Here is a 25,578-nt window from a genome sequence, read left to right as displayed (position 1 = left end):
CGGGTATTCGAGTTGACCCGAACAAAATCTCAGCCATACTTAACTGGAAACCTCCGAGAAATATTACTGAGGTTCGGAGCTTTTTGGGACTCGCCGGTTATTACCGACGATTTGTCAAAGGTTTCTCGATGATAGCCACACCAATGACGAAGCTACTTCAAAAGGATGCTAAGTTCGAATGGACGGAGAAATGTCAGAAAGGCTTCGATCAACTGAAAACTCATTTGACTGAAGCTCCAATTTTAGTGCAACCCGAATCAGGCAAAGAGTTTGTCATTTATAGTGACGCATCCCTACTCGGGTTGGGTTGCGTATTGATGCAAGAAGGTCGAGTTGTGGCCTATGCATCGAGACAATTGAAGCCACACGAGAGAAATTATCCAACCCATGATCTCGAACTAGCCGCCATCGTATTCGCTTTGAAAATATGGCGACATTACTTGTTTGGAGAAAAGTGTCATGTATTTTCGGATCACAAAAGTCTCAAATATTTGATGACTCAAAGAGACTTAAATCTGCGACAAAGACGTTGGCTTGAGTTGTTGAAAGATTACGAGCTTGTTATTGATTACCACCCGGGAAAGGCTAATGTGGTTGCGGACGCCTTAAGCCGGAAATCGCTGTTTGCTTTACGAGCGATGAATGTGCACTTGTCTGTTCTATCCGACAATGTGTTAGTAGCTGAATTAAAGGCCAAACCATCATTGATTCATCAAATTCGTGAAGCTCAGAAAGTCGACGATGAATTGGTTGCAAAACGAGCTAAATGTATTCCGAATATGGAATCCGAATTTCAAATTGATGATGACGATTGTTTGAGGTTCAAAGTCGGTTGTGTGTTCCAAGAAATTCAGAACTCATTTCGATGATTCTGAACGAAGCTCATTGTAGCCGAATGTCAATTCACCCGGGGAGTACGAAAATGTACAACGATTTGAAACGACGGTTTTGGTGGCATGGTATGAAACGGGACATCTCCGACTTTGTTTCGAGATGTTTAATATGTCAACAAGTGAAAGCGGAACATCAAGTGCCTTCAGGATTACTTCAGCCGATCATGATACCCGAGTGGAAATGGGATCGAGTCACAATGGACTTTGTGTCCGGACTACCATTGTCAACAAGTAAGAAGGATGCGATTTGGGTTGTTGTTGATAGACTGACTAAGTCGGCTCACTTTATCCCCGTGCGTACAGATTTTTCATTGGATAAACTAGCCGAATTGTATGTTTCTCAGATTGTGAGATTACATGGAGTACCTATTTCTATCATGTCGGATAGAGATCCGAGATTCACCTCACGATTTTGGAAGAAATTGCAAGAAGCTTTGGGTACCAAGCTGCATTTTAGCACCGCTTTTCATCCCCAAACCGATGGTCAATCCGAGCGGATAATTCAGATACTCGAGGATATGCTGAGATGCTGCATCCTTGAGTTTAGTGGTTCATGGGAACGGTATGTACCTTTGATTGAATTCGCTTACAACAATAGTTTTCAATCAAGTATTAAGATGGCACCTTACGAGGCTTTGTACGGTCGTAAATGCCGTACACCATTGTTTTGGACCGAGCTCGGTGAAAGTAAAATTTTCGGAGTTGATTTGATTAAAGATGCCGAACAGAAAGTAAAGGTAATCCGTGAAAGTCTGAAGGCAGCCACAGATCGTCAGAAATCGTATGCGGACTTGAAACGAAAGGTCATTGAATATCAGGTGGGAGATAAAGTGTTCCTTAAAGTTTCGCCTTGGAAAAAGGTACTCAGGTTTGGCCGTAAGGGCAAGTTGAGCCCGAGATTCATTGGGCCGTACGAAATCTCCGAACGAGTTGGTCCGGTTGCGTATAGATTGATTTTGCCCCCTGAGCTTGAAAAGATTCACGACGTCTTTCATGTTTCGATGCTTCGACGCTATCGATCTGATCCATCGCATATAATTAGCCCATCAGAGGTTGAAATTCAAGCCGATATGAGTTATGAAGAAGAACCGATACGTATCCTAGCTCGTGAAGTGAAGGAGTTGCGAAACAAAAGGGTTCCGTTAGTGAAGGTGTTATGGCTCAAACATGGGATCGAGGAAGCTACTTGGGAAACCGAGAGCTCGATGAAAGAACGATACCCAAACCTATTTACCGGTAAGATTTTCGGGGACGAAAATTTCTTAAGTGGGGGAGAGTTGTAACAGCCCAAAATTGACCCTAGTCGGGAAGTGGTTTCGGGACCACAAAACCGAGTCATAAAAATAATTAATTTCCATATTCTATGCTTATTATGTGTGTACATGAGTATGTGGAAGTTTCATTCTCCAATTTTGCCAATTGCATGAGAAATTATTAAATAGGGATCGATATGAGACATGGTGAAAATATGATAGGCTAATTTAAAATGGTCTATTAATGCATGTTGTGAAAATGATGGGTTTGCATGTCAAATTACCCAAAATTTGAGCTAGTGGTTGGCCATGCTATGGGTGGAAACATGTTGGGAACATGTTGGCCTAGTGAGGTATATAGGAAAAAAATAAAATAAGGAGTATAGGTAATAAAGAAAGGAAAAACAAAAAAATGAGTGGTTGTTTCCCCCCCCCATTGCCGTGAGCTAAAGAAAGGAAAAGAAAAACTTGTTCATCCTTTTTCATCCTCTTTTGACCGAAAATTCTAAGGGAGGAGGAAGGAGTTCTTGCTTCATGTTTGGTTTGGAAGAGAATTAGGAGGAAGTTTGGCCATGCATGTAACTAGATTGAGGTATGTTTGATATTATTCTTTGAGATTCATGTATATTTTAAGTTGTAAGTTTGAAATCTACCTAGCCATGGTTCAAACCTTGTTAAATGATGGAGATGATATTCGGCCATGCATGTTACATTCTTGGTTGGTATTTTGATGTTTGATGTTGTGGTGATGAGGCATGAAGATGAGTTAAGATTCGGCCTAGGTGGAGTTTGTGTTAATGCCATTGCATGCTAAATATGAAGCTTGTTAATGATGCATGTGATGGTGGATTGATGATTCTTGAATCTCTTTTTTTTTTTAGCATTTTTGAGTGAGCACATATGTGCATTGGTTGCTAGATGGGGAAGAATCGGCTAGCAAGTTGTGTGCTAAGGCCGAATATAATTTTTGTAGGTTAATGAGTAATGCATGTGCTAAATTGATGGAAAGGGAGAGGATGCTTTACTAGTGTATAAATGATATAAAGATTTTAGAAATTATTTTTGGTTAGGTGTATGTATGATTAGGTATATTCGGCCATATGAGTAAATATATAGATGATGTTAAATTTGATTATGTATAATGGGCCATATATGGTACACATTGTGATATTAACTTTGATTCTCTATAATTGATCAAGTGGGTGATTAGTAAGGGTGATTGCCGAATATACTAACATACATATGCATGTGTAATTGGATTGTAAATATTTAGCAAGGCGGTTAAACTAGTTGATTTATTGATTAAGCTCAAGGAGTTAAAGGAGGAGAATCGAGCAAAGGCAAAGAAAAGATCATCGAGTAGCCGAGTTGGAACCATCTTACCCAACACAAGTAAGTCATTAAGCATATCTTTGGTATTGATTTAAAGGATCGTAATACCTATACCATTGTGTTTAATGAGATGAAACGTATACAAATGTATATGTAAGTAGAGATGAAATTTGTCGAATGTAAAAAGGAAGTGAAGCCTATTGAGTGGCTGGTTTTCGGCACTAAGTGTGCGGGCAATAAGTGTTCACGGTCATGAGATTGGCACTAAGTGTGCGGGTTTAAATTGTACAGCACTAAGTGTGTGAGTTTAAAGTACATGGCACTAAGTGTGCGCGGTTGATTATTAAGCACTATGTGTGCGAACCCAATATATATTTTCTATAAATTATTTACATTAAGGGTGCGCATTTACCGAGTCGATTTTGGACAGCGGAAAAGGTAAGTGTGCGAACTTGAAATGCATGGCACTAAGTGTGTGAGTTTAAAGTACATGACACTAAGTGTGCGCGGTTGATTATTAAGCACTATGTGTGCGAACCCAATATATATTTTCTATAAATTATTTACATGAAGGGTGCGACTTTACCGAGTCAATTTTGGACAGCGGAAAAGGTAAGTACCTTGAGTTCATGGCTAATAGGCGCTATGTTTATATTTGGAGTTGAGCTTGGTAAGTTTTGAACCTATGTGACGATTATAGTTGAAGTCACGTACATAAGGTTCATTGTGGAATAGGTGAAAGTTCGTTTAATTGTATGATTATAACGAAAATAAAATGATGTATGAAAGGCCAATGTAGGACTTGGTATGAGATTGAACCATAGGGTTTAAGGAACTATGGTATAGTTTGGTATGGATGGAGTACTTAACCTCATTTCATTGTTTCCTGTTGTGATAATTTTATTAATGGATGGTTGTGGAATGCTTATGGCTTACTGAGTTATATACTCATTCGGTGTTTGCTTGTCACCTATTCTAGGTTTCTTGGACTCGTCTCTTTTTGCGTGATCGTGCCGTCGTCGAAGTCATCACACCGGCTAGCAAGTTTTGGTACTTTCTTCTTAGTCGGCTTAGGAGAACATTTCGGCATGTATAGGCTATTATGTTGTGTTTGAACTTTGGTATGTAAACTTTTAGCCATGCGAAAATGGCATAAATGTTCGGTTGGGTTTGGTTTCATAACGTTAGGTCGTAAATCTTGATAATTCGACCTTTTTATGCCATATGTCATGGTTGATTATTTTGGTGTTAAAATTCATGATATGGCAATAGTGTAGTAGGGGGATGTTTGACAATGATTAGCCTTTGGCATGGCTAGTCATGATCATAATTTGTGATATGTATGACGAATTACTAGTTAGATCAAGGAGAAATCACGAAATGGGCATAGTTGCTTTCGTAACAGATGCTGGCAGCAGCAGTGACGTGAGATTGAAAAATCACTAAAAATAGTAGGAGTGGAATTAATTGATGAATAAATTATGTATTCGAAGCTCGATGAGTCTATTTTCATATAGAAGCAACGAAAATATCATATGGACAGTATGTTAAGAGATATTCAGGTTCTCGTGAGACAGGGCCAGAACGGTTTCTGAATTCCCTGTTCCGACTTTGGAAATTTATTATAAATTAACCAGAGATAATTAGGAGTCATACCATATATGTATAGATTCCTCTCTGAGTCTAGTTTCTATAGAAACAAACGGCATCAGTATTGAAGCTCTGTGCAGGGAGATATCCAAGTCGTAATGCACAAAGGTCAGTGTAGTCGATCCCTGTAACATGGGAGACTTTGACTAATAAACTGTACTAATTGGCCCAACCAAAAATTCTAGAAAAAAATGTGTAGATGGGCATATGAGTCTATTTTCAGGGAAAATTTACAGAACTGGATTTCGAGTTTCAGAACTCAAGATATGATTTTTTTAAGCGACTAGTACGCAGACTGGCAGCTTGTCTGGGAAATTTTTTTAAGTGGTTTGAAGTCTGTTAACACCTCGTGTTCGACTCCGGCGACGGCCTCGGGTTCGGGGTGTTACATGCCTAAACTTAAATTAAGATGTTACAAATAATGACATAAAGAGTCAAATGTATAAGGGCATAAAAGTTTGGGTTTATAAAAAAAATCTTTAAATATTAATCTAAAATAAGATGTCAAATTTAAATTTGTTTTACAATAAGTGTTGGGTGGAATGATAAAATATATTGCACTCTTAACGAAAGATCGCTTGTCCAAACCTTGAAAATAACATTGTAAGGAGACACAACTATAAACCTCGAACATGAACCATAAAATGAAGATGAAAAATACTAAAAACAAGGGCAAATGGTCATCCAACTATGCTCGTGATCCTGTTTTGGTCACCCAACTTAAAATTTTTTCAATTTAGGCATTACTATTTGACTTTGTTCTTATTTTGGTCATCCGCCGTTAAATTGATAATGGTCTAATTGGTATAATAGCACATTTAGTCCTCAATACTTACATATTCTATCAATTTGATCCGAATTCTAAATAATTCAATAAATTTAATCCTTCACATTTAAAAATTCTATCAATTTGATCCTCAAATTTTCTAACCAAAGCTTTCAATATTTAAAATAAAGGCATTTCACATCTATAAATTTGTAAAACACACACACACAAAAAAACTTCTCCAACAGAACAAATGTATTCTTTGATAATCCATTTCAATTACACTCAAGTGACAAAGATTGAGGATGATCTCAAGGTAGTAATTCCTTTGCTGGAATTTCTAATCTATACACCTTAATATAGGCTGGTTTTTTACTAGAATAGGTTGAATGAGAATTTAGGTCTTAAAGTGTTGTTTATTATGTTAGGTTCGTGTTGCTGAGTATAACAATGTGCACATGCCACTTAATGTCATAAATCGAAAGCAAAGTGGAAAGTGTGACTACTGCTTCACTTGATTGTTGCATATGCCAAAATTTTTTGTTTTTAATAACTAATTTGTTTCTACTAGAGGTGATCATGGGCTGGGTCGGGCCCAAACAAAATTTTAGGCCTGTTTTCTAGGCCCAAGCCCGGCCCGACTTGAAATATGGGCCTAAAAATTTGTCTAAGCCTGACCCGACCCATATTAAATTTTACAACACCAAAATAGCATAAAAAAACCTAAATATATATTTGATTAAAAAGTTAAAAAGTATATTTGATTAAAAATAAAAAAATATATTTAATATATAATTTAGGCCGGGCCCGGGCAAAAAAAGTTTTACCCGAGGCCCGACCCGTTTTCTAAACGGCCTCGTTTTTTCCCAAACCCATATTTCGGGCCTATATTTTTACCCGAACCCTCTTATTTTTCGGGCGGGCCGTCGGGCCGGACCGGGTAGCCCAACCCATGATCACCTCTAGTTTCTGCCTAGTTTTAACTTGGTTGTTCATGATCTATCTAATCTAGTGAAGTTGGAGGATACCATTACTTTGGAACACCTAATGTATTGGAGAAGTTTCTTTTTTTTCTTTCCTTTTTTTTGGGGTTTGACAAATTTAAAGATGTGGAATGCCTCTGTATTAAAAGCTAAAAGCTTTGGTCAAGAAGTTTGAGGATCAAATTAATAGAATTTAGGTATTGAAGTATTGTTTATTATGTTAGGTCTTAAAGTATTGTTAATTATGTTAGTTTCGTGTTGCTAAGTATAACAATGTGCGCCGGCCACTTAATGCCATAAATCGAAAGCAAAGTGGAAAGTGTGACTACTACTTCACTTGATTGTTTCTGCGTAGTTTTAGCTTGGTTGTTCGTGATTTATCTAATCTAGTGAAGCTGGAGGATACCATTACTTTGGAACACCTAATTTTATTGGAGAAGTTTTTTTTTTTCTTTTTTTGAGTTTGACAAATTTATAAATGTGGAATGCCTCAGTAATAAAAGCTAAAAGCTTTGGTTAAGAAGTTTGCGAAAAAATGGCTTAAAGCACATATTTGTTTATAATATGTTTTGTGATGCTTGGGATAGAATTAAACCCTTTTTTCTGCCTTTTTTCTAATGGATTAGTATCATGTAACTTTGGTTCTCATTTGTGTTTATAGGTGGTGAAGAATTCATTGGAAATAGTATTTTTAACTAAACAAATTTCACTATAAAACCCTTTATTCTAGTTTTTTTTTCTTGAAAAGACACATATTCTGAAAAATAAAATAATAATGGAAGAATATAATCATTCAAGAAAAACATTTTTTTCAAAAAATGAACATAATTGTGTCTAAGCACCTTTCCTATACAAATTTCGTACTAGAATGCGAATGTACCAAAAATGAAATTGTGGGGAAGATAGAAGAATCGAATCATCTCATAAGTTTCCTAGTTTTTTTTTTAATGGGAATATCCTGAATAATACATCAAGAACTCAAGGAGGGTGGAAACTTTATATCATAAATTAGTCTTGTTTTGATAGCAGTGTACTGAATAATACATCAAGACCTCTCAAAATAGATGACAAGAATGGCAAAATAAAGTGGAAAGCACACATGAATGGCAACTTGTAACTTGAATTCATCGAAGACTAAGACATTTTGAAATCTTTAGAACCGGAAATTATCTTCAAGTTCAACACCTTTTTCTATTCTAGAGTATGGGGCAATAATTCAAGTGTTAAATCTTAAGACTAAATTTTCAAACTTCTTAAAGCAGAAGTAAGCAAACCGAGCTTGTCTGCGGCTCTTTGCTTGTATTCTTTCTCTAACACTTTTGCTGCCAAAGACTGGAGCTCTGGACTCTCCTTGTCTTCCTTGCTCCTTCCTTTTGAAAGCCGAGCTATGGCCGAGGTGCACTGAACAAGATGATTAAGTTTCATGTTAGAAAGATAAAATCTGACATAAGATGAGTGAGTGCGAAACCATTTTTTAATAAGATTTTGGTAATTATAAGGATAAAAGCCAATGCATGTCTATATAAATAGTAATGCAGCTTAACTCTTAAGCGAGAGAGAAGGAGCTTACCAAGCATATTCCGAGAAGTGCTCGGGTGTTCTTACCCCCCGTCAAATCAATAGTGGATGCATAATATTTCTTGGCAGTTTGAAGGTTTTCTAGTCCACCGAGTGTGTAGAGTACCTGTTGGTGAAAGGAATAATCATCAAAAACAATTCCGAGGAAAGCTAAAAGAGTTCCAGCTAGAAGTCTTTATGTTAAACCAATGTAAGATGGAAAGTATTATCTTTGCAAAGATTGACATCTAGTTACATCCATCAAGAAGTTACCTCCTTGTTTAGTCAGGAACCATTGTTGTTCTATAGTGAATCATGGTCCTTACATTATTCTTGCATATAGGCAACGACTATGGAAGTGGTTTTTTGTTTAACGGTCTTTAAATTTTTGCAATATCTTAATTACTATGGAACTAGTCCTGGGTTAGGTGGATTAATTATGAAAGAGAAGAAACCAAATGAAGAGTATTTGCAACAAGATGTAGAATGTTATTCTCTAGAGAACTTGGAATTCAAGAAACCACTGATGAAATTGCATCCTCGAATCAATATACACTTACATCAGCATAGGTCAAATGATATAATGGAACTGTAGGATGAGACAAAAGAAGCTCCTCATAGCAGAATGCCGCTTGCTTGTACCTGATTTATAAACAAAAGCAAAAAGGTTTAAGTTATTGCTACGTTATGAATTGATGAAGTAAAAGGAGATAATATTGAGTTATGTAAATTAGCACTCACATTTGTAGGGAGAGATATATATCTGCAAGTTCTCTCCAAGCATCATGATCAGCCATAAATCTAGCAAAGAAAAAGGGAAATTGGCAGATATTGAATTAAACATAACCCAAAAAGGACAGGCACAAAGATCTATGACTGTAAAGAGAATTTTTTCTGAGATATCTTACATCTCAAGATATTTATTAAGCCATTCAATAGCCACTGAAATATTTCCTTGAGCGTTTGCCATGGCTACTCTCCTCTTATGTATTACCTGCATGAGAATAGAATATGTTATCATCGATTCTTTTTGTTCTATAAAAGAAACAGTCCAGAATATTTCTTAACAAAAAAGAACACCATTAAAATTCACAGTTTTGGGGGACGAGAGGAGAGAGAGAAAGGCGGGGAGGGGATGGCTGCAGAATTTACTTGATCAAGTGGATTGTCCTCTAAAAGGCTTGAGTAAGCTTTTTCTGCCTCAGCCCAGGATCCCTTTGCTTCAAGCAACATGCAATCCAGCCTGCCTGTAGACCACAACAAAATGAAACCACTATTTCATAAAATGATAGAACAAAGGAACACAATCATCAGCAACACATCCTTTTGGATCCAAAAGAATCGAAACTGATTCAAGAACAAATTTGTCCATCCTTATCCACACCATAATGCGGTTGGTAGAACATTGGCCAAGATATTCAGAAGAAGCTTAATGTAAGAAGCATCAACTATCAAAGGGTAGGCCACGAATGTAGGATTCACAAAAGATTTAACAGCAAGATATTACAGACACACACACGCCTGCACATTTTTAGTCACACAAACATAAAACATAGAACATATATTTCATCTTCATATATGCTTACCAACCCTTTTGCTCTCCGGAAATTTCTTGTGCAAAACCTTTATGCAATCCTGCAGTTTTAAATTGCACGAATTTACGTCAGGCAACTTTATAAGCCTACTATCAACTAGTACCTAGAGTATCTAAGCTACTCCACACTGCAGTCTATAGAACAGTACAAGAAACTAACAACAAGCATAACAATTGATGTCAGCAAACCCTAAAGCAACATTAATGAAACAAGAGTTGCACAATATTGAACACGCAACAGGGAAAGCCAAAATTTTCTAACTAATGCCTCAACAAAGAAAGAGATATCCAAGTAATAAGTACCACCTTAAAGAACTATTAGCATCCTCAAAAGAGAAACTATAAGAACAATGAGAGTAGTCAACCCAGTGGGACTGATACAAATTAAATAGGTAAAAGAAATAGAATATTCTTTCACATAAATGGAAATCTCCATATAAAAAATAAAATATTAAAATCAATCAAAAATGGAAAAAAAAAAAGATTGTACCTTTGCAACATCGAGACATTGGCAATCCATAGCAGCAATAGCTAGCTGCTCATATAGAGTCCATTCTGTATTAAGATAAGCAGTTGTTAATTATAAACGTTCACAAACGTGCCTGATAAATTAATAGAAGCAACAATTTGGTCATAAGCAGACATCTAATCTTAAACAGACAACAATTTGGTCTAAACGCACCACTTAAAATCACATTCTGACAGATCAAAGGGTAACTGTTCCCAAGTGCCTACTGTTCTAGACTACAAAGTGAAATCCAATACCAAAATAAGTCTCGAATGATGCGATAGAATACGAGAAAATGTATAAAACTAAGATAACGTCTCATATCTAACTTAGGATATATAACAAATGAAATGTCTAGAACTATAAAGTGCTACAAACTGTGCTTCATCAGGCACTCCTATCTTTTTCTGATTACTTCTCAAAATCTCAGTTGTAAAATCAAAATATTGAAAACTCAACCTGAGTTCCTAACCAACTAATTCTTATTCTAATACATACAAATTCAAATCAAGCTTGACTCATTGAAATCTATACAAAGCTAGTAATACCACCTCAAAGTTCTCATCACACCCAATTTAAGTAAAATCTTCGATTTTTTTAAAACAGAAGTATAAAACCATAAAGCTTCAAACTTTGAATTCAAGTAAATGAATAACAGGGTAGCAAACAGTAAAGCTTCAATTTGTGAAATTCAAGCAAAACTCTAGTTAGCAAATAAACAAAGAACACAAAGCTCTAATACCAAATCAAATCTAATTACAAACAAAACCGATAAAAGAACTCAAAATTCAAATCAAACACTTTGAAATCATCCAATTCAAGCAAAACCCAATTTCAAAAATCAATCAAAGCTAGAAAAAAAAAACCTTCAGGGCCAAGAGCAGATCGTTTTTTGGGGTCGTTTAAGATCGATAAGCCATACTTCAAGACTTTCTCTGAACGCCTAACTTTGAGCTTCCTGACAAGGCAAAGATACTCCCAAGCACCTCCTCCTCCATTGTCTACCTGGTTTTCAAGCCTGTTCAATTGGGTCTCCTCTGTTTTACTCACCATATCTCTCTCTCTCTCTCTCTCTCTCTCTCTCTCTCTCTCAATGCAGGCGTTTTTCTTTTTCTTTTGCTCTGTTTTTGGTTTCTCTCTCTACTCTGGCTAGTGGCCTGTGTTTTGGATCTCTACAATGGGTCAACTCGTTTTTGCTTTTTGGAGCACTTTGTTTTTGTTGTCTTTGGTTACACTTCCAACTCCCTCATCATTGCCATTGTTGAAAGCCAATGGGCTTCATCACTGTTGCTCTTTTTCCTTTATTCTTTTTTCAATTTTCATCAAATCTATTTCTTGGTGTAATACCCAAACCATACAAATGGACTTAAAAGGCCCAAAATAAAGCAAGAAGGAAAAACCCCATCAAAGCAACAAAACGCATCGTATTACAGGATACCAGTAAACCCTGGGAAGCCAGAAGAAGATGTGGCGTTGTGGTGTCTCAAGTCTAAAACCCAACTGTTACTTCCACTGCAAACGGAACTACTTGTCACTTTCGAAATCAAACTTGACAAAACACCCAATCACGAAATACTCAAATTATTCAAGTCTAACAATGACGACCATCACCGAATCCGATGTGGGAATCCTCTGTTTCATCTCAAACCTTCCTGGTTTTCGTGGCATCCTCAAACAAAGGTCAAGGGTCACTCCTTTTTTTTGTTTTGATTTCTTTTAAACTTATCCTTTATGACCAAGTTTTGTGCTTTTTTTTGCAAATACCCTTATATTTAATTTGTTTATTTTCACATGCATGCTTGGCTATATGTTTGTTTGATTAAGATGGTGGAATGAGAGGTTTAGTCTTAGCTTCACTCAAGCCTGCGTTTTGGCAGTTGTGTCTTTGTGCGTATAATGAGGTTCTTTGTATTTAAAAGGAATGGAGAAAATTTGGAATGAGGAAAATTGCAAGTTTTGAGAGTGATTTTCTTTATTATGAATTGGTTATAATTGCAATTGGCGATGGAAAATTTTGTTATTTGATTGCTTTGAATTTTTTGTGTAGATATTCTGATTTCATTGTGAATGAAGTAGACACTGAGGGAAATGTTGTTCATTTGACCTCTTTAGATGCCCCTCCAGAGGTAATCTGACTCATTCCATTTTTTTTCAAAAAATTATTTTTTGTACATTTAATATATTATAATCTTTTTCTTTTCGGACATGTTCTGAGGCTTTTCAGGAAGGTGAAACAAAAATATCTGATCAACTTAACAAAAATTATGCATCTGAAATTGAAAAATTCAGATCACTTGCCTGCGAAATTGATGTCGATCAGTTAGAAGCTTTCATTAACCAAATTACTTCAGGCAGTGAAGAAGATATCTCTCCCATTGTTCTGTCTCCAGATTCTGATAAATCTCATCGAACGGTAAGCTTTAGGTTCTTTTTCAATTGGTTTATCCTTAATCATTCTGTACCTTTAGCGTGTAGGGTGTTAGTCTATTACAAAGAGGGAATCAAACTAACTAGAAGAACCTTCTCATTTTGTTTTTGACATTTTCAGGCAATGCATAATTTCTTTAAGGAGAATCTTAGATTTCTAGTCACTGACACTGTTGATGGACCTGATTCTTCCTCAAAATGCATCCGCGTGAGGTTAAATTCTGGGAATAAGAACAAGGGAAGAAATTCGAATAAAAGGAAGAGAGGTGATAGGCCCTATGATAGTAGAGGTTCAAGCCACTGGCCAGCGCATCTTGGCAATTTTCTTAGGTAGCATTTTGCACTCCTACAATAATTTGATGCCTCTTAAAATAATAGGAGAAAAAACCCATGTCTAGCTTTCACCTTTCTGTATTCAATTGCTTATCAATGCCATGAAATGTCTATTGCACTTGAACTACATCAGAAGGTGCTATCATTTATGTTAATATTCAGGTTCCATCTTTTCAAGGAGAATAAAGATACACAGGAAGCCTTAGGATTAATAGGAAAGATGCTTGGCATTCAGGTATGATAAATGATTTATATAAATCCTGTGGTTACCTATTCAACGGGAACCTTTGTCATTAATCTTTTGTTTGACAGCCAAGGTCTTTTGGTTTTGCGGGTACAAAAGATAAGAGGTCAGTTTCCACTCAAAGGGTAAGTTGCTCCTTTTTCTGCTGCTTTCATTCTAAATTAATTGGTGTTTTGGTTAACTTTGGGAGATTACTTGCTCTACCTTGCATTGTGTAGATGTAGTGTTAATTCTTTTCTGAACTAATTTTTGCAAAAGCTAGTCTTTAGCATCTTGAAGAAACTGATGGGTGGATGTCACTTTCAGAAATTTTATGAGGTACTAAGAAAAATGAAATTGCTACTAGAAGAACTGGGATATGCCAAAGATGCCATTAGGGGACACTTCTGTTCATTATGGTTCTTGCAGTTCTACCTCTAAACTCTTTTAGTAGTTATTCATTTCACGGGTATAGAGTTGTAAGCAATGGAACACTGCTGCCTGATTAATGGCTTGTCACTCTGTCTTCAATCTAAATGCCACAGGCACTTTCACTGTGTGTGGAAAATGGATGGTCTGGTTGCTATTTTATATTTTCATAATCATGAGCACTTCTATGTATATCTGGTTTTTTTCTTCTTCTGCAAAAGGGATCATGTTTAAGTGGTGCAGTCTTTTGGGCTTCCAGGTAACTGTTTTCAAGCAGTATGCAAGTAGATTAGCTGCCCTCAATGACAGGTTGATTGGTATTAAGGTGGGAGACTTCTGGTAAGGTTAATGGATATAACATTCTATTCCCTTCAAGGTATTGTGTTATGAACCATTATTTATAGTGTGATTATCATCCAGCTATGTCAAGGATGACCTCCTCCTTGGGCAGCTTTTAGGAAACCGATTCACCATTGTATTGCGGTGAGAGTTTCCCACATGTGAATTCTGTTTAACATCCATCAGTGCTACTTCCTTCTTCCCATATCCCATCACTCATTGAACTCATTTATCTCCTTAGAGGAGTTGTTGCAGATTCTGAAGATACTATTCAAGCATCTGCAGAGTCCTTGGGGAGGCATGGCTTCATCAACTATTTTGGCTTACAAGTATTTCCTTAATCATTCTCTCTCCTCTCCCACCCTCTCTTCCCCCCCTTCCTGCTTTCTTCTTTCTTTTATGTTCTTTTTGAAACCTTCATAATTTTTCAGCGTTTTGGAAGTGGTTCTATTCCAACTCACCACATTGGTGCCACATTACTGCGAGGCGAATGGAAAGCTGCTGCAAGCACTATTCTTGATCCAAGAGAAGGGGATATCCTTTATTTTCACTTTATATTTCATTCCTTTTGGAAAATGTTACTTTTTATATGCTAGACTGGTCTGCATTCAGCTTGGAGAAATAATTATCTCTTGTTTTCTTGACTTGAATCTCTAAATACAAAGAAATATCATAAGCAAGGCAAGGGAATATTATAAACAAACTGGTGACATAGATGGTACTCTCAAGCAATTACCTCGCCATTTAGTTGCAGAAAGGGCTATGGTAAGCTCCCAGTTTTGTCACTCCTCCAAGGCTTTGATATCCGTTGTATTGATTTTCTTTTGTGTATGTTTCATAGTTAAAAAGAATTTTGTCCCCTTTTTCCGTTCTCATACAGTTGCAATGTTTGAAGAAAAGTCCTGGGAATTACTTGCAAGCCCTGAAAGCTATACCTAGGACGTTGAGAATGATGTAAGTGCTTGATGTGTCAGAAAGCCAGGAATATAATTTTTCTTAATTCTAAAACAGTTACTGAATTTGGATTCTTGAACTGCAGAACTATATCTATTTTCTTGGAAGCATGTTTAGTATGGGAGTTTACTGTTTATATGTGCATGCCATTTAATCACTAATGTCCAGTTTACTTCAGTAGCTTGATTTTTTACCTATAGAGTGCTTGCTTCATTCATGTCAATGCATGAGTTAGTTAGTTGAGTTGAATACCTTATCCTAATTGATTGCTTGATGTTGGGACTTGGAAATTATGTTAAGGTAGTTATTGAGATATTTAGAATCATTTTCTATTTTTCAAGAGTTGTATGAGAGAGATCCTCCTCATAGTAACCTCTCTTTGTCTTTCTCTCATACACAAGTACTAATTGAGCCAACAGGGATTCAAGAGAAGATTGATATTGAATCTTAGATTATATCTGTTTTACTGATCAGGTATGTACATAGTTACCAAAGCTATCTGTGGAACCATGCAGCAAGTGTGAGAGTGCAAAAATATGGTATGCAATTTTGTTTTTATGATCCTTTTGTTTTGGTCAGTTAAGGGGTGGGGGGCTTCCTTTTACACACTTAGGTTTAATATTTGTCATAGCTATATTAGAAATTTTGAGGTTACCTGATATAACAATGTTCTGTTATCCCACCATATTCAGGAAGCAGTGAAGTTGTGTTGGGAGACTTGGTATATAGCAAAGGAGATGATGCGGAAAAAACAGAAGTTGTACCACCTGAACATGAAGATAATAGCTTAGAAGATGCTTATGATTGTGGTCAATTAGATGAAATATCTGGAAAAGATCTTCCGCTAGAGAAAAATAATCTTGTTAAGGTCAGTTGTCATATTTTTCATTTAAAGCATTTTAAAGTTTTTGAATTGTAAACTCAGGATTTTGTGGGAAATTTTAGAGAAATGATTGAGAAGACTTCAATTCATTACCATAGATGATAATCTCTTTCCTAATTTTTATTTGGTGGCAAGAGTAAGTGTGAAAGATGTTCAGATTTTGGTGCCATTAGTTAACCATCTGCTGTATATTTATGTTACATGAATTGGGATGTGATTGTTGGATAGGGGCATGTGAACATGGTGGTTGTGTTCAATGTTTTGAAGAATTTTCATATATTTGGAGGGTCTTTGGAGAGCCATATATCATATGTCATTCCCATATCTGGATATGCATTGGACATGAGTGTAGGACATGAAAACTTCAAGAAAAACAGAGTCGGAGCAATATAGTTGTATATTCACTTAGCATCAATCTTTTTAACCTAGATTCAAAGAATTTAAGATGTCTTCTTCTTTCTCTCAGGTCATAACTGCATCAGATATCAGTACTGGAAATTATAATATTGAGGATGTTGTCCTTCCTATGACCGGGTAAGGGAATATTGATCGAGTCATAGCAAATTTTACATTGCTCATATTTTATTCATAATGAACTGTTATTTTTTGCTTTCCTAACAATGTTATGATGTTTCTGTGACAGCTCTAGAATAATTTATCCAATGAATGAGGTTGCTGATGTTTATCGTGACATGGCAAAGAAGGTCTGCTGTCTTTCTTAACATATATTAAATACAGACTTTTTTTGGTTCTAAACATTTTTGTTTAATTCATCAGGATGGCATCAGCTTGACAGAGAGTGTCCATAATATCAAGTACATCTTCGTAATTGAAACCATCTCTGATTCTCTGTATTTTCCCAAGAATTTTCTTCCCATAGCCATCTCCCTCTTCATTGTTTTTTTCCCCTTGCAGGGAATTTTCAATAACCAGCATGACTGGAAGCTACAGGCGTGTTTTTCAGAAGCCAATAGATTTTCGATGGTATGGTCTGCTTTTCCTATCATTTTCTTAGGACTGTTATTATTTTAGGTGACTAGAAAACATTGTAGACTGAGTACCATCATCTATGTTGTTTCAGGGATTTGCTTTCGTATACAGATGGAAATTTAGCATTGTCGGAGACAGATATAGACAAAATTGCCAAAACTAAACCTGTGAACCCAGTCAAAGAAGAGAATCCAACCAATGGAACTGAAGGCGAAGAGCCATTCAATCATCTGGAACAATTAGAGAGCTTTGAGGATGAGAAAAAGTTCTCAACCGATGATAATGAGGTGGAGGTTTCTAGAGAAGCCGAGCCTCCACAAGTTCATTCTCCACCTGACTTGAATTCTCTGGAACCTCAGAAAGCTCTCAAATTGGCCTTCACACTTCCTGCTTCTTGTTATGCCACAATGGCCATACGAGAGCTTCTCAAGACATCCACTTCTGTATGCACTTTGCCTAAGTGTTTCTTTTGTTTGTCAATTCTGAGTCATAGGATTGAGAATTTATTTCCAGAACCATCTCAAAGCATACCTCAATGCAAAATATCTTACTTTAATCTTTGTTGCATTTGCAGGTTGCATTCCACAAGACACTTAACCAATAAACATGTCGCCACTCGTATAGTTTATGAGACTAGGATCAACCCGCCATGTATCTTGAATCAGGAACAAGAAAACAAGGTTTACTCCCATACACTGGTCCTCATATGTGTGTACATGTAAGGTACATGAGACAAACTTTACCCTATTTGCCAATTAGCAAATTCTTTTGTGCACTGGTATTTATAATTTTATAGTTGAAAGGACATGTATCTGCATCACTCGGCTTACTGTTTTGACTGCACAATACTCTAGTCATATGTTTAAAACACCTTGTTGGATTAGAGTAGGGGTGAACTTGAGCTGAGTCAGGCTTGGCTGGAAATCAAGGTTTGAAGCTCGGCTGAAGCTCAATTTGAAATAAAAATCGAACTGTTTGAACTCGCTCAATTAAGCTTGTTTACCTTGTTAAGATTTGCTTTGATAAAGAAAGGGTAGCAGCTGCTAAGATTCAAAATTTTGAAACCCAGATTTTTTGGATGCCATCTATTAAGGGTGGTTGGTTAAGCCAAGTGAACTAAGCTTTGGGGTTCATTTTTATAGGATGATTAAATCATTTGCTTCTGCCTTGGAAGGTTTTGTGATAAAGGTTCATGTTCAGGTGGTCCCAAATATTTGTCTCTGGTACTAAGCGACCATCAAACGGGGAAAAGTATCTGATCTGGTTCCATGTGATGTATTTGTTACTTTGAGTGAAATACTTTCTAACAGGAAGCTTTGTTATTACGTGATTATCTTAAAGACATCAAAACCTTTACCTGAAAAGGGAAAACAGAAACTTTCCATCCGGTCGAAGAAGTTATTCGATGCTTAAGATTTGTGCTTATTTTCAGATCATATAAAGCATTGAGCAAGCATTCAAAGGCATGCAAATAGGTGGTTCGAGTAGACGTGGTAATATCATGCTATTATGTAACTTGAAAATTAAATATAAAAAAACGTAACATAAAATACTGGAGACAAAAAAGAAAGACAAATGCATGAATATCTCAAAGTCAATACAAATCAAATTATAATCCCTTCGTTCAAAAAAAAAAAAATCCCTATACACGTTGTTAGGAACAGTGAGGATGTACTGGTTGGTTAGCCTCTCGGAGTTCTTACTACCACAAAAGAATTGTTCTCATATTGGTTAAAATCCCCGGTCATATTTTGAAACAAGATTCTGGCTTCCTAAGAAAAGTTAAGGCAACCCATTTCCCTGATTAATAGTTTTGAATGAACATGTTGTATAAGTCAGGATTGAGGAAATTAAACAAAAAGTCAATAGGTAGACAATAAGTCCATAATCTATTCGAACCCATTATCCATATCCGAGAAAACAATGAAACTTGATGCACAAGGGGGAAGAACAACTAGAACCTAGAACTAACAATTAGCATTTGTTTGAAAACAAAATGCCCTACCACTAAGGTTCTATTGACTGGAATGTTGCCTAAGATCGGATAGGCTGAACTCTAAAAAATTGGTACAGATTACAGCTATGGATATGATACAAACGGTGGAGGTTCATCGGTGTTAATCCTCTGGCTTCACAGTGTTCTCCTTAAAACTCTTAGTCAGCCAGATTGCAGTTTCCCTAGGGGAGACCTTTCCGGGTCCAAATGGCTTGAGTAGCACACCAAGCTCATCATACCTCTCTTGCTGCAGCAATCTTGCACTAAATTCGAGCAATCCTTCCAATGCCTCAGCACGCTGCTGGAATGATGAGGGGTCAAACCTTCGTCTTCGTGTATCTGATGAGGTGCAGCTAGATGCCCCAGCAGTTGCGTTTTGATCAGAGGAGTTAGTTAGAGCATCTCCATCTACCTGAAACGTGCTGCGTTGAATTCCCTGCCATTCATCATCATAATTGGGCTTGGTAGACGTTTGATCACATATTTGAACCGTACATTTGTCTTTTGTGATTGATCGATCAACAAATTGTGGCGAAGCAGAGAAGCCCTTTGCAGATTTTGATGATGGCTTTTCTATGGGGAAGAAAGCATCTTCATATGAGGCTAACGGGAATTCAGCTATCTTATCAATTTGAGGAGCATTGACTGAAACATCTGGTGATTGTATGAGGTGAAGAATACCAGCATTAGATCTACAAGGAGATTCTCGAACTGTATTTCTTGTTGGCAGCGGCAAAGAAGCTCTTCGAGTTGCAGGGAGAGGTTTTTTAACAGGTGTGCGCGAAAAATGAAACTGTAAACACAATGCAGTGAACATTAAAACCCCGGATTTTGAAACAAGAAACTGTTATAACTAGCGGTCTCTATGAATGTGTTGCACAAGAGAGGAGCTTTATAAAATTTACCGAGTCCCGTTTCTTCAAAGGCTCTGTCTTTCTCTTGGGAGTTGCTGAAGCTTTTGTCAGAGAACGTCTTGTAGTCTTGGTGGCACTTGAAACTTTCAAAGCAACTGGCTTGCAAATGACAGTTCCTTCTTCGCTGCTATCAATAGAAAAATTTTCTGACTTCCTATTTGAAAAATCCGGTGTATCCTGATGTATTCCTTTGGTAGAGCAAACAGAATCTTGTTCAGCTCCAGATATGCTAGGATTCAAAGTCCTATCATTACTGAAGGATCGACGCTTCTCCCTGTAAACAGAGAAGCGGGCATCTACAGGATCCGAAAATCTAGTTTTCTTTATATTTGTTTCAGGCCAAAGCACAGGTAAAGTATTCCTTCTAGGATTATTAATTTTAAGATGAACTTTAACAACATAAGACTGAAGGTGTGGATGCCTAAGCAGTTCTTCAGCCTGTCAAAATCGAATATGTATCGCGGTTGAGAGGAAATATAGTCAAAACCAAAAAGATTCCTGGAACCATTTATATAACAAGTTGCATTCAAATTCGTAAATATGCTTTTCATACATATATTGGAAGGCATAGAATAGAGGAGAGTTATACATACACTTGGCCTAAGTTCAGGATTCTTGCGCAGCATGCTTTTAACAAGGCTACGGCTGAAAAGAAAATCAAGGTGATAATTAGACCAACATAATTCATCATTTGAAAATCAACATGCTTGTAAGTGAAACTCACAAGGCAAAAGCCAGTTATCATAGAAGGAAAAATGAGGCTTACAAGGCACTGGAATATTTTGTCGGAAGTGGAGCAACTATCGATTTATTGATCTTGTTTATCAAAGCTTGCATATCCTGCTCGAGAGATTTAAGATTATTCGAACAGGAAAATAAAACACAGGAACATGATTGGTAAACAACGGAATTCTGAAATGCAGAAGTGCCTACTAACGTCTGAGCATCAATTATTACCTAACAGAATACACTCATTAGAGGGATGCAGTGGCATTTTCATATTCACCAACGGAAATGAGTTGCAATAAAAAATTACATCGAAATACCACAAGAAATCCATACAACAAATGCTACATGCAGTTTATCTTAGCTGGCCTAGAATTCCTCTTGAAACTGTAACAGTGACAAGCATGCTCGAGAGATGTAAACAAACAACTCGAAACATTTCAAACTTTATGCTAATAAGGCGGCCCTGTAAACATTTGGAATTGATACAATACAAGACCATTTTTATGCTATTGGAACCCTCTTATTTCATCATCTGAAGCATGTATACACATGATATTTCATAAAGACTATGCGCAAAAGTCAAAGCCGTATATTTTCAGAATCCTTGTCTAAGAAAGTCCTAAGTAGACTAACATAAAAGACGTATATGCAACAAGCCGCAAATAGTTACAAAAAGGGTAAAAGAACTCACGAATGCTTTAAATGCAGGCTTGAGAGAAGTCATTTCATATATACAGCACCCTGGAAAACATATTTTCAAGTCATATAAGCACAGAGATAAAAAAATGTTGAAGACCTATTGAGACTGACTGACACAGCACAATTGCATTGTCTGCTGCAAGCGTGTTTACCTAATGACCAGATATCAGACTTAGAACCATAAGGTATATCAGCCAGAAGCTCAGGACACATGTAGCTTGGAGTTCCAACAACCTGAAAAAAACACGAAAGTATACTCCCTAATCAAGAAATGCATTAAATTCTCGAAGGTTAGTTAATTCATATATTACTTACAGAGGATGCAAGATCATCCGAAGTCAAAATTTTGGCGAGTCCAAAATCACCTGCACCGGCATAGTAACATGTTTGTTAGGAGAAATTGTAATCCCTTTCAAAGGACTTATGTGAAAAAACAATAAAACCACTCACCAAGACGTATGTCCTGATCTTTTGTTAAAAAGATGTTTGAACACTGAAAAAAAGAAAAAGAAGATATAAATAGAAGTGACTTGGGGCAACAGCTCGAATCATTGCAAATGATATGGTTGCCTGCAAAGCAGGCTGTCCAATAAGGCAGCCCTGTAAACATTTTGATACGTCATGAGACCATTATTATGTTATCAGGACCTCTTGCTTCACCATCTAAAGCAAGTATACACACTATTTGTACAGACCATGTGCAATGATCAAATCTGTATATTTTTGGAATCCTTGTCTAGAAATATCATAAGCATTGGAGAACTGTGATTGTTAGCTGGTGTTTCATTTCTATTATTAAATTTGGTTTAGCAATAAATAAATATAAAACACCGTCGGCAAGAGCATAACAGTATGTCACTAACCTTGACATCACGATGAAGAATGTGATTCAAGTGCAAATAGTCAAGAGCCATCAGGAGCTGAACAAGCCATTTGCACAGTTTCTGGACATGAACGTTCAGAGTTATGATTGTTCAATGAATAAAAGTTGTCCAAGAGATGAAAAATAACAATAAAGTTCAATACGAGGGATCTGGAATCGAGTAACAAAAGAACTGAAGTAAAAAGCATGGGAATAAACAAAACCTCTTCTGAGAAAAGCATGCCATTTGCTTTCTTTATGGCTTCAGCCCTGTTTAATACAAAAAATCTTATCATGATTTGCTAAGTTCTCACAAGGTTCTTCACGTTACAAAAATAAATGCACTACCATCTCATAATCTCAGTATCAGCAAGAAATTGAACTTACATGTCTCCACCTTCACAATAACCTATAATAATGCATACATAGCAACCCTGAAACAAAGACATATGTGAACCCGTGTTAGGCCATGAATCACCAGGAAGGCTCTGATATTAAGGTCATGACAATCATGACATATAACTGAGAAGTATATGGGAATAGTGGAAAAAGGACAAGAATAGAGGCTTATCCAGATACCTTTTCCACCCAGGAATCTTTGTACTCCACAATAAATGGATTTCGGATCTTAGAAATGAGCTCCATCTACATGAACAAATTGAATTGTTAGACTATGGAACCATTTATGCTAAGTTTGTACCAATGAAACAAGATGTAGGGCAGCAACCTTAGACAACAGCTTTGTCCTTCAACATTTTAATTATATATAAAGCAACCCCAAGCCAACTTTTCTTTTTCTTTTTCTTTTTTCTTTTTCGCTGTAATGTTTGCCCCAGTCAAATACATAACAAAATCTTGTGTCCTCGGTCAGTACAAAAGGGTTCAGGCAGAGTTCCAGTGGAACAGAGTTATGTAAAATATAAAAATCATACAAGGAATAAAAAAGACCTATGAATACTTTATAAAAAGTTACAAACCTCTTGATGTGCAGATCGTCGAGACCTATCAGTCTGGCGGGCAAGACGAATCTTTTTCAGCACATACCTTATTGACAATTAGAAATGAGGGAGGATAAGTCCATTGTCAAAAGGTGAATCAAATAACCATGTCTAATTCTTCTTCTTCTCATATATTTCATATGTAAGAAAGTTAAAGGACGGCCAAGTGCCATACTAGCAATCTTACTTCTTCTTTTCATGCTTATGCCTCACTAGAAGAGCTGAACCAAAAGCTCCCTTTCCTATTTGCTCTAATACCTCATATTGCTCCATGTTAAAGATGTATTTGACTTCCTTTTCTGGTTTTCACCAAGTAATAAAGTCAGGGCAATCAATATTCATGAATCATTCACAAAAGGTAGAGATGCAAAAGAATATACAGTAATGTCTAACAAACGGAAGATGTACTATCTGTCCAGATGTTAAAATTATGAACAAAGAATCTCTGTAAATTATAAGACAAAAGCATCATTGAAAGAACCAAACTTCACCAAACCACAATTTATAATTAAAATGTAAATCAAATTGAACATATTATAACACTAAAAAAGTTGGAGTGCCCTTTGCACAAGAATACAGGTAGAGAGAGAGCTAATCTAAAATATGTTAGGAGCAATTGTAAGACAACAACGTTAAAAAAAGCTTAAAATACATAAATTTCATGTCAGCATCTTGTACAAAAGCCTTGTTTTAGGCACCATCAAGCTAAATTATTTAGTCCAATCCTGAATGGTAGCTCAGCACAGAAGCCATTTTCATTTGCATTAAGTTTAATTGGCTGATGTGAGCTTTCTAAGAAAACATCAAAAGCAGTTGAACAGGAAAAAAAGATGAAGAGAACAGTGGGAAAAAAAGAAAGAAAGGAGGTATCTGAGTGAAGTAGAAGTGATAATTTATGCACCACAAAGTTATCAGCTTAAAATCAAGATTTTATTCACTTAGAAAAAACAAAACAAAATAAAAATAAAAACTGCAATAACAGCCTAAGAAAGAACCAAAAATCAGTAACCAAGTCAGAGATAATGCACATTATAAGTAATCTTCCTCCCAGCTTAACAGCACCCGGGATAAATAAAATAAAGGAATAACAATTGCAATCCCTCATCAAGAAGCCAACTTTCTTGATAAAAAAAATCAAGAAAGCACAGAGCTTGGAAAAGGGAAAATGCAGCTTTTATGCATGAGGGGGAAAAAGCCCAATGAACAGTAAAGAAAGAAGAAGAAAGGAAATCTACAGATTCGGGGAAAAAAGAGGACTGTTCAATGTACCTGAGTGTAGTAGTGATAAAGGGTGTGGAAGTTGTTGATCCAAAGAGATCACAAGGTGAATGTGGACTTACACATTTGAGCAAAAGCTAAAAAAAAAAAACAAAGATACTACTGCTTACAATACAAGGAAAGAGGAGAAGAATAACAACAACAACAATGAGGAGAAGAAGAAGAAGCAAAGGAAGCTGCGGCCTGTTGCAGCTGTTTTTCCATTGGGTTGTTTTTAGTTTCAAGGAAGAAAATGACAAACTTGGTAAGAGAGAGATTGGAAGAGTAGATTGGACCACAATATAATGGAGTAATATATTAAAAACAAAAAACTGGAACAGTTTTTAAGGAAATGAAAAAAGAGAAAACAGTGTTGGATACTGAGATTAGTTTATATAGATTTAGTTAATAATGGTAGACAGGGATTTGTTTTGTGAATTATGAAGAGTGGAGGAGTTCATAGTTTCTGTTTAACTTTTTAAAAACACTAGATATAATTTGCTAGAGAAAACAAACAAGGTGGGAACAAAGTTTATGATTAAGACTGCTTTGGAATGAGATTAGAATAAAATATGGCTTTGGTGAATATAATTTGTTATTTTGTTTCTCAGCATCATTTAAGCAATTTAGACATTAGAGATGTTCTTTTATGAAAGAAGACAAGAGAGATTTCTAAGGTAACACTATTTGAGTATTCAATAACTTCAATCATAAAATATTTTATTTGCTCAATAGCATTTCCCTATTTTAATAATTAATTTTAATTTTATTATGCATGTAAAATTTATATATTCAAAATATATGTTTAACATGCAATAAATAATGAAATGTATGATTTGAAACTAATTATTAATAATATATGAAATATGTACGATATTAAAATAAATTTTTTTAGATTAAATTGTAAATAAAATAGAATTTAAACATATGAATACATCATATTAAGATTACTAAAAGAATACAATTATTTGTCAAGTTAATTTGTGACATAATCTCAATCAACAACATT

The 25,578-nt window shown here is 36.1% G+C and overlaps 3 protein-coding genes across 6 annotated transcripts; 1 reads left to right on the top strand and 2 right to left on the bottom strand.

Annotated features, from left to right (window-relative positions):
• Positions 1-7,865: 7,865 nt before the first annotated feature.
• On the bottom strand, positions 7,866-11,860 carry LOC107926809 (ER membrane protein complex subunit 2). Its single transcript, XM_016857733.2, has 9 exons — positions 11,403-11,860; positions 10,519-10,583; positions 10,021-10,069; positions 9,587-9,681; positions 9,343-9,428; positions 9,176-9,235; positions 8,995-9,076; positions 8,448-8,561; positions 7,866-8,278 (listed from the first exon to the last, which is right to left on the bottom strand). Exons 1-9 carry the CDS (start codon positions 11,587-11,589, stop codon positions 8,114-8,116), a joined length of 903 nt encoding a protein of 300 aa, XP_016713222.2. The 5' UTR covers positions 11,590-11,860; the 3' UTR covers positions 7,866-8,113.
• Positions 11,861-11,971: 111 nt separating this feature from the next.
• Positions 11,972-17,931, top strand: LOC107926806 (pseudouridylate synthase 7 homolog). 2 transcript variants are annotated; one of them, XM_016857730.2, is made up of 20 exons: positions 11,972-12,216; positions 12,584-12,662; positions 12,761-12,949; positions 13,085-13,293; positions 13,459-13,531; positions 13,609-13,665; positions 14,208-14,287; positions 14,369-14,431; positions 14,529-14,616; positions 14,719-14,821; positions 14,949-15,052; positions 15,168-15,241; positions 15,716-15,780; positions 15,934-16,109; positions 16,591-16,658; positions 16,768-16,828; positions 16,902-16,939; positions 17,040-17,108; positions 17,206-17,557; positions 17,689-17,931. In XM_016857730.2, exons 1-20 carry the CDS (start codon positions 12,002-12,004, stop codon positions 17,716-17,718), a joined length of 2,193 nt encoding a protein of 730 aa, XP_016713219.2. In that variant the 5' UTR covers positions 11,972-12,001; the 3' UTR covers positions 17,719-17,931. The 2 variants fall into 2 exon arrangements, with proteins under 2 accessions (XP_016713219.2, XP_016713218.2); XM_016857729.2 differs by having other exon boundaries at positions 12,752-12,949.
• Positions 17,932-18,984: 1,053 nt separating this feature from the next.
• LOC107926807 (serine/threonine-protein kinase Nek2) lies at positions 18,985-24,869 on the bottom strand. Of its 3 annotated transcripts, none has more exons than XM_016857731.2 (15): positions 24,582-24,869; positions 23,500-23,611; positions 23,292-23,358; positions 22,894-22,959; positions 22,702-22,748; positions 22,539-22,584; positions 22,316-22,396; positions 21,903-21,945; positions 21,768-21,817; positions 21,605-21,686; positions 21,445-21,494; positions 20,791-20,864; positions 20,618-20,669; positions 20,016-20,462; positions 18,985-19,903 (listed from the first exon to the last, which is right to left on the bottom strand). In XM_016857731.2, exons 2-15 carry the CDS (start codon positions 23,583-23,585, stop codon positions 19,232-19,234), a joined length of 1,863 nt encoding a protein of 620 aa, XP_016713220.1. In that variant the 5' UTR covers positions 23,586-23,611; positions 24,582-24,869; the 3' UTR covers positions 18,985-19,231. The 3 variants fall into 3 exon arrangements, with proteins under 3 accessions (XP_016713220.1, XP_016713221.1, XP_040960529.1); XM_016857732.2 differs by lacking the exon at positions 24,582-24,869 and adding an exon at positions 24,341-24,553; XM_041104595.1 differs by lacking the exons at positions 23,292-23,358; positions 23,500-23,611; positions 24,582-24,869 and adding an exon at positions 23,042-23,215.
• Between the last annotated feature and the right edge of the window lie 709 nt (positions 24,870-25,578).

Source organism: Gossypium hirsutum, chromosome D11 (genome assembly GCF_007990345.1).
Source record: "Gossypium hirsutum isolate 1008001.06 chromosome D11, Gossypium_hirsutum_v2.1, whole genome shotgun sequence".
NCBI lineage: Eukaryota > Viridiplantae > Streptophyta > Magnoliopsida > Malvales > Malvaceae > Gossypium > Gossypium hirsutum.
The sequence above is the reverse complement of the archived record's forward strand: the minus strand, read 5'-3'. Positions and strand labels throughout refer to the sequence as shown.

Excerpts from the sequence above, each read along its gene's own strand:
- LOC107926809 (XM_016857733.2), bottom strand. The coding sequence starts at position 11,589 with ATGGTGAGTAAAACAGAGGAGACCCAATTGAACAGGCTTGAAAACCAG. Across the intron at positions 10,584-11,402 it reads ATCTGCTCTTGGCCCTGAAG|AATGGACTCTATATGAGCAG; the intron begins GTTTTTTTTTTC and ends ATCTTAATACAG. Across the intron at positions 9,682-10,020 it reads TCCGGAGAGCAAAAGGGTTG|GCAGGCTGGATTGCATGTTG; the intron begins GTAAGCATATAT and ends TGTGGTCTACAG.
- LOC107926806 (XM_016857729.2), top strand. The coding sequence starts at position 12,002 with ATGTGGCGTTGTGGTGTCTCAAGTCTAAAACCCAACTGTTACTTCCAC. Across the intron at positions 12,217-12,583 it reads CGTGGCATCCTCAAACAAAG|ATATTCTGATTTCATTGTGA; the intron begins GTCAAGGGTCAC and ends TTTTTTGTGTAG. Across the intron at positions 16,940-17,039 it reads GAGAGTGTCCATAATATCAA|GGAATTTTCAATAACCAGCA; the intron begins GTACATCTTCGT and ends TTCCCCTTGCAG.
- LOC107926807 (XM_016857731.2), bottom strand. The coding sequence starts at position 23,585 with ATGGAGCAATATGAGGTATTAGAGCAAATAGGAAAGGGAGCTTTTGGT. Across the intron at positions 23,359-23,499 it reads CATAAGCATGAAAAGAAGAA|GTATGTGCTGAAAAAGATTC; the intron begins GTAAGATTGCTA and ends ATTGTCAATAAG. Across the intron at positions 21,946-22,315 it reads TTCTTCATCGTGATGTCAAG|TGTTCAAACATCTTTTTAAC; the intron begins GTTAGTGACATA and ends TCTTTTTTTCAG.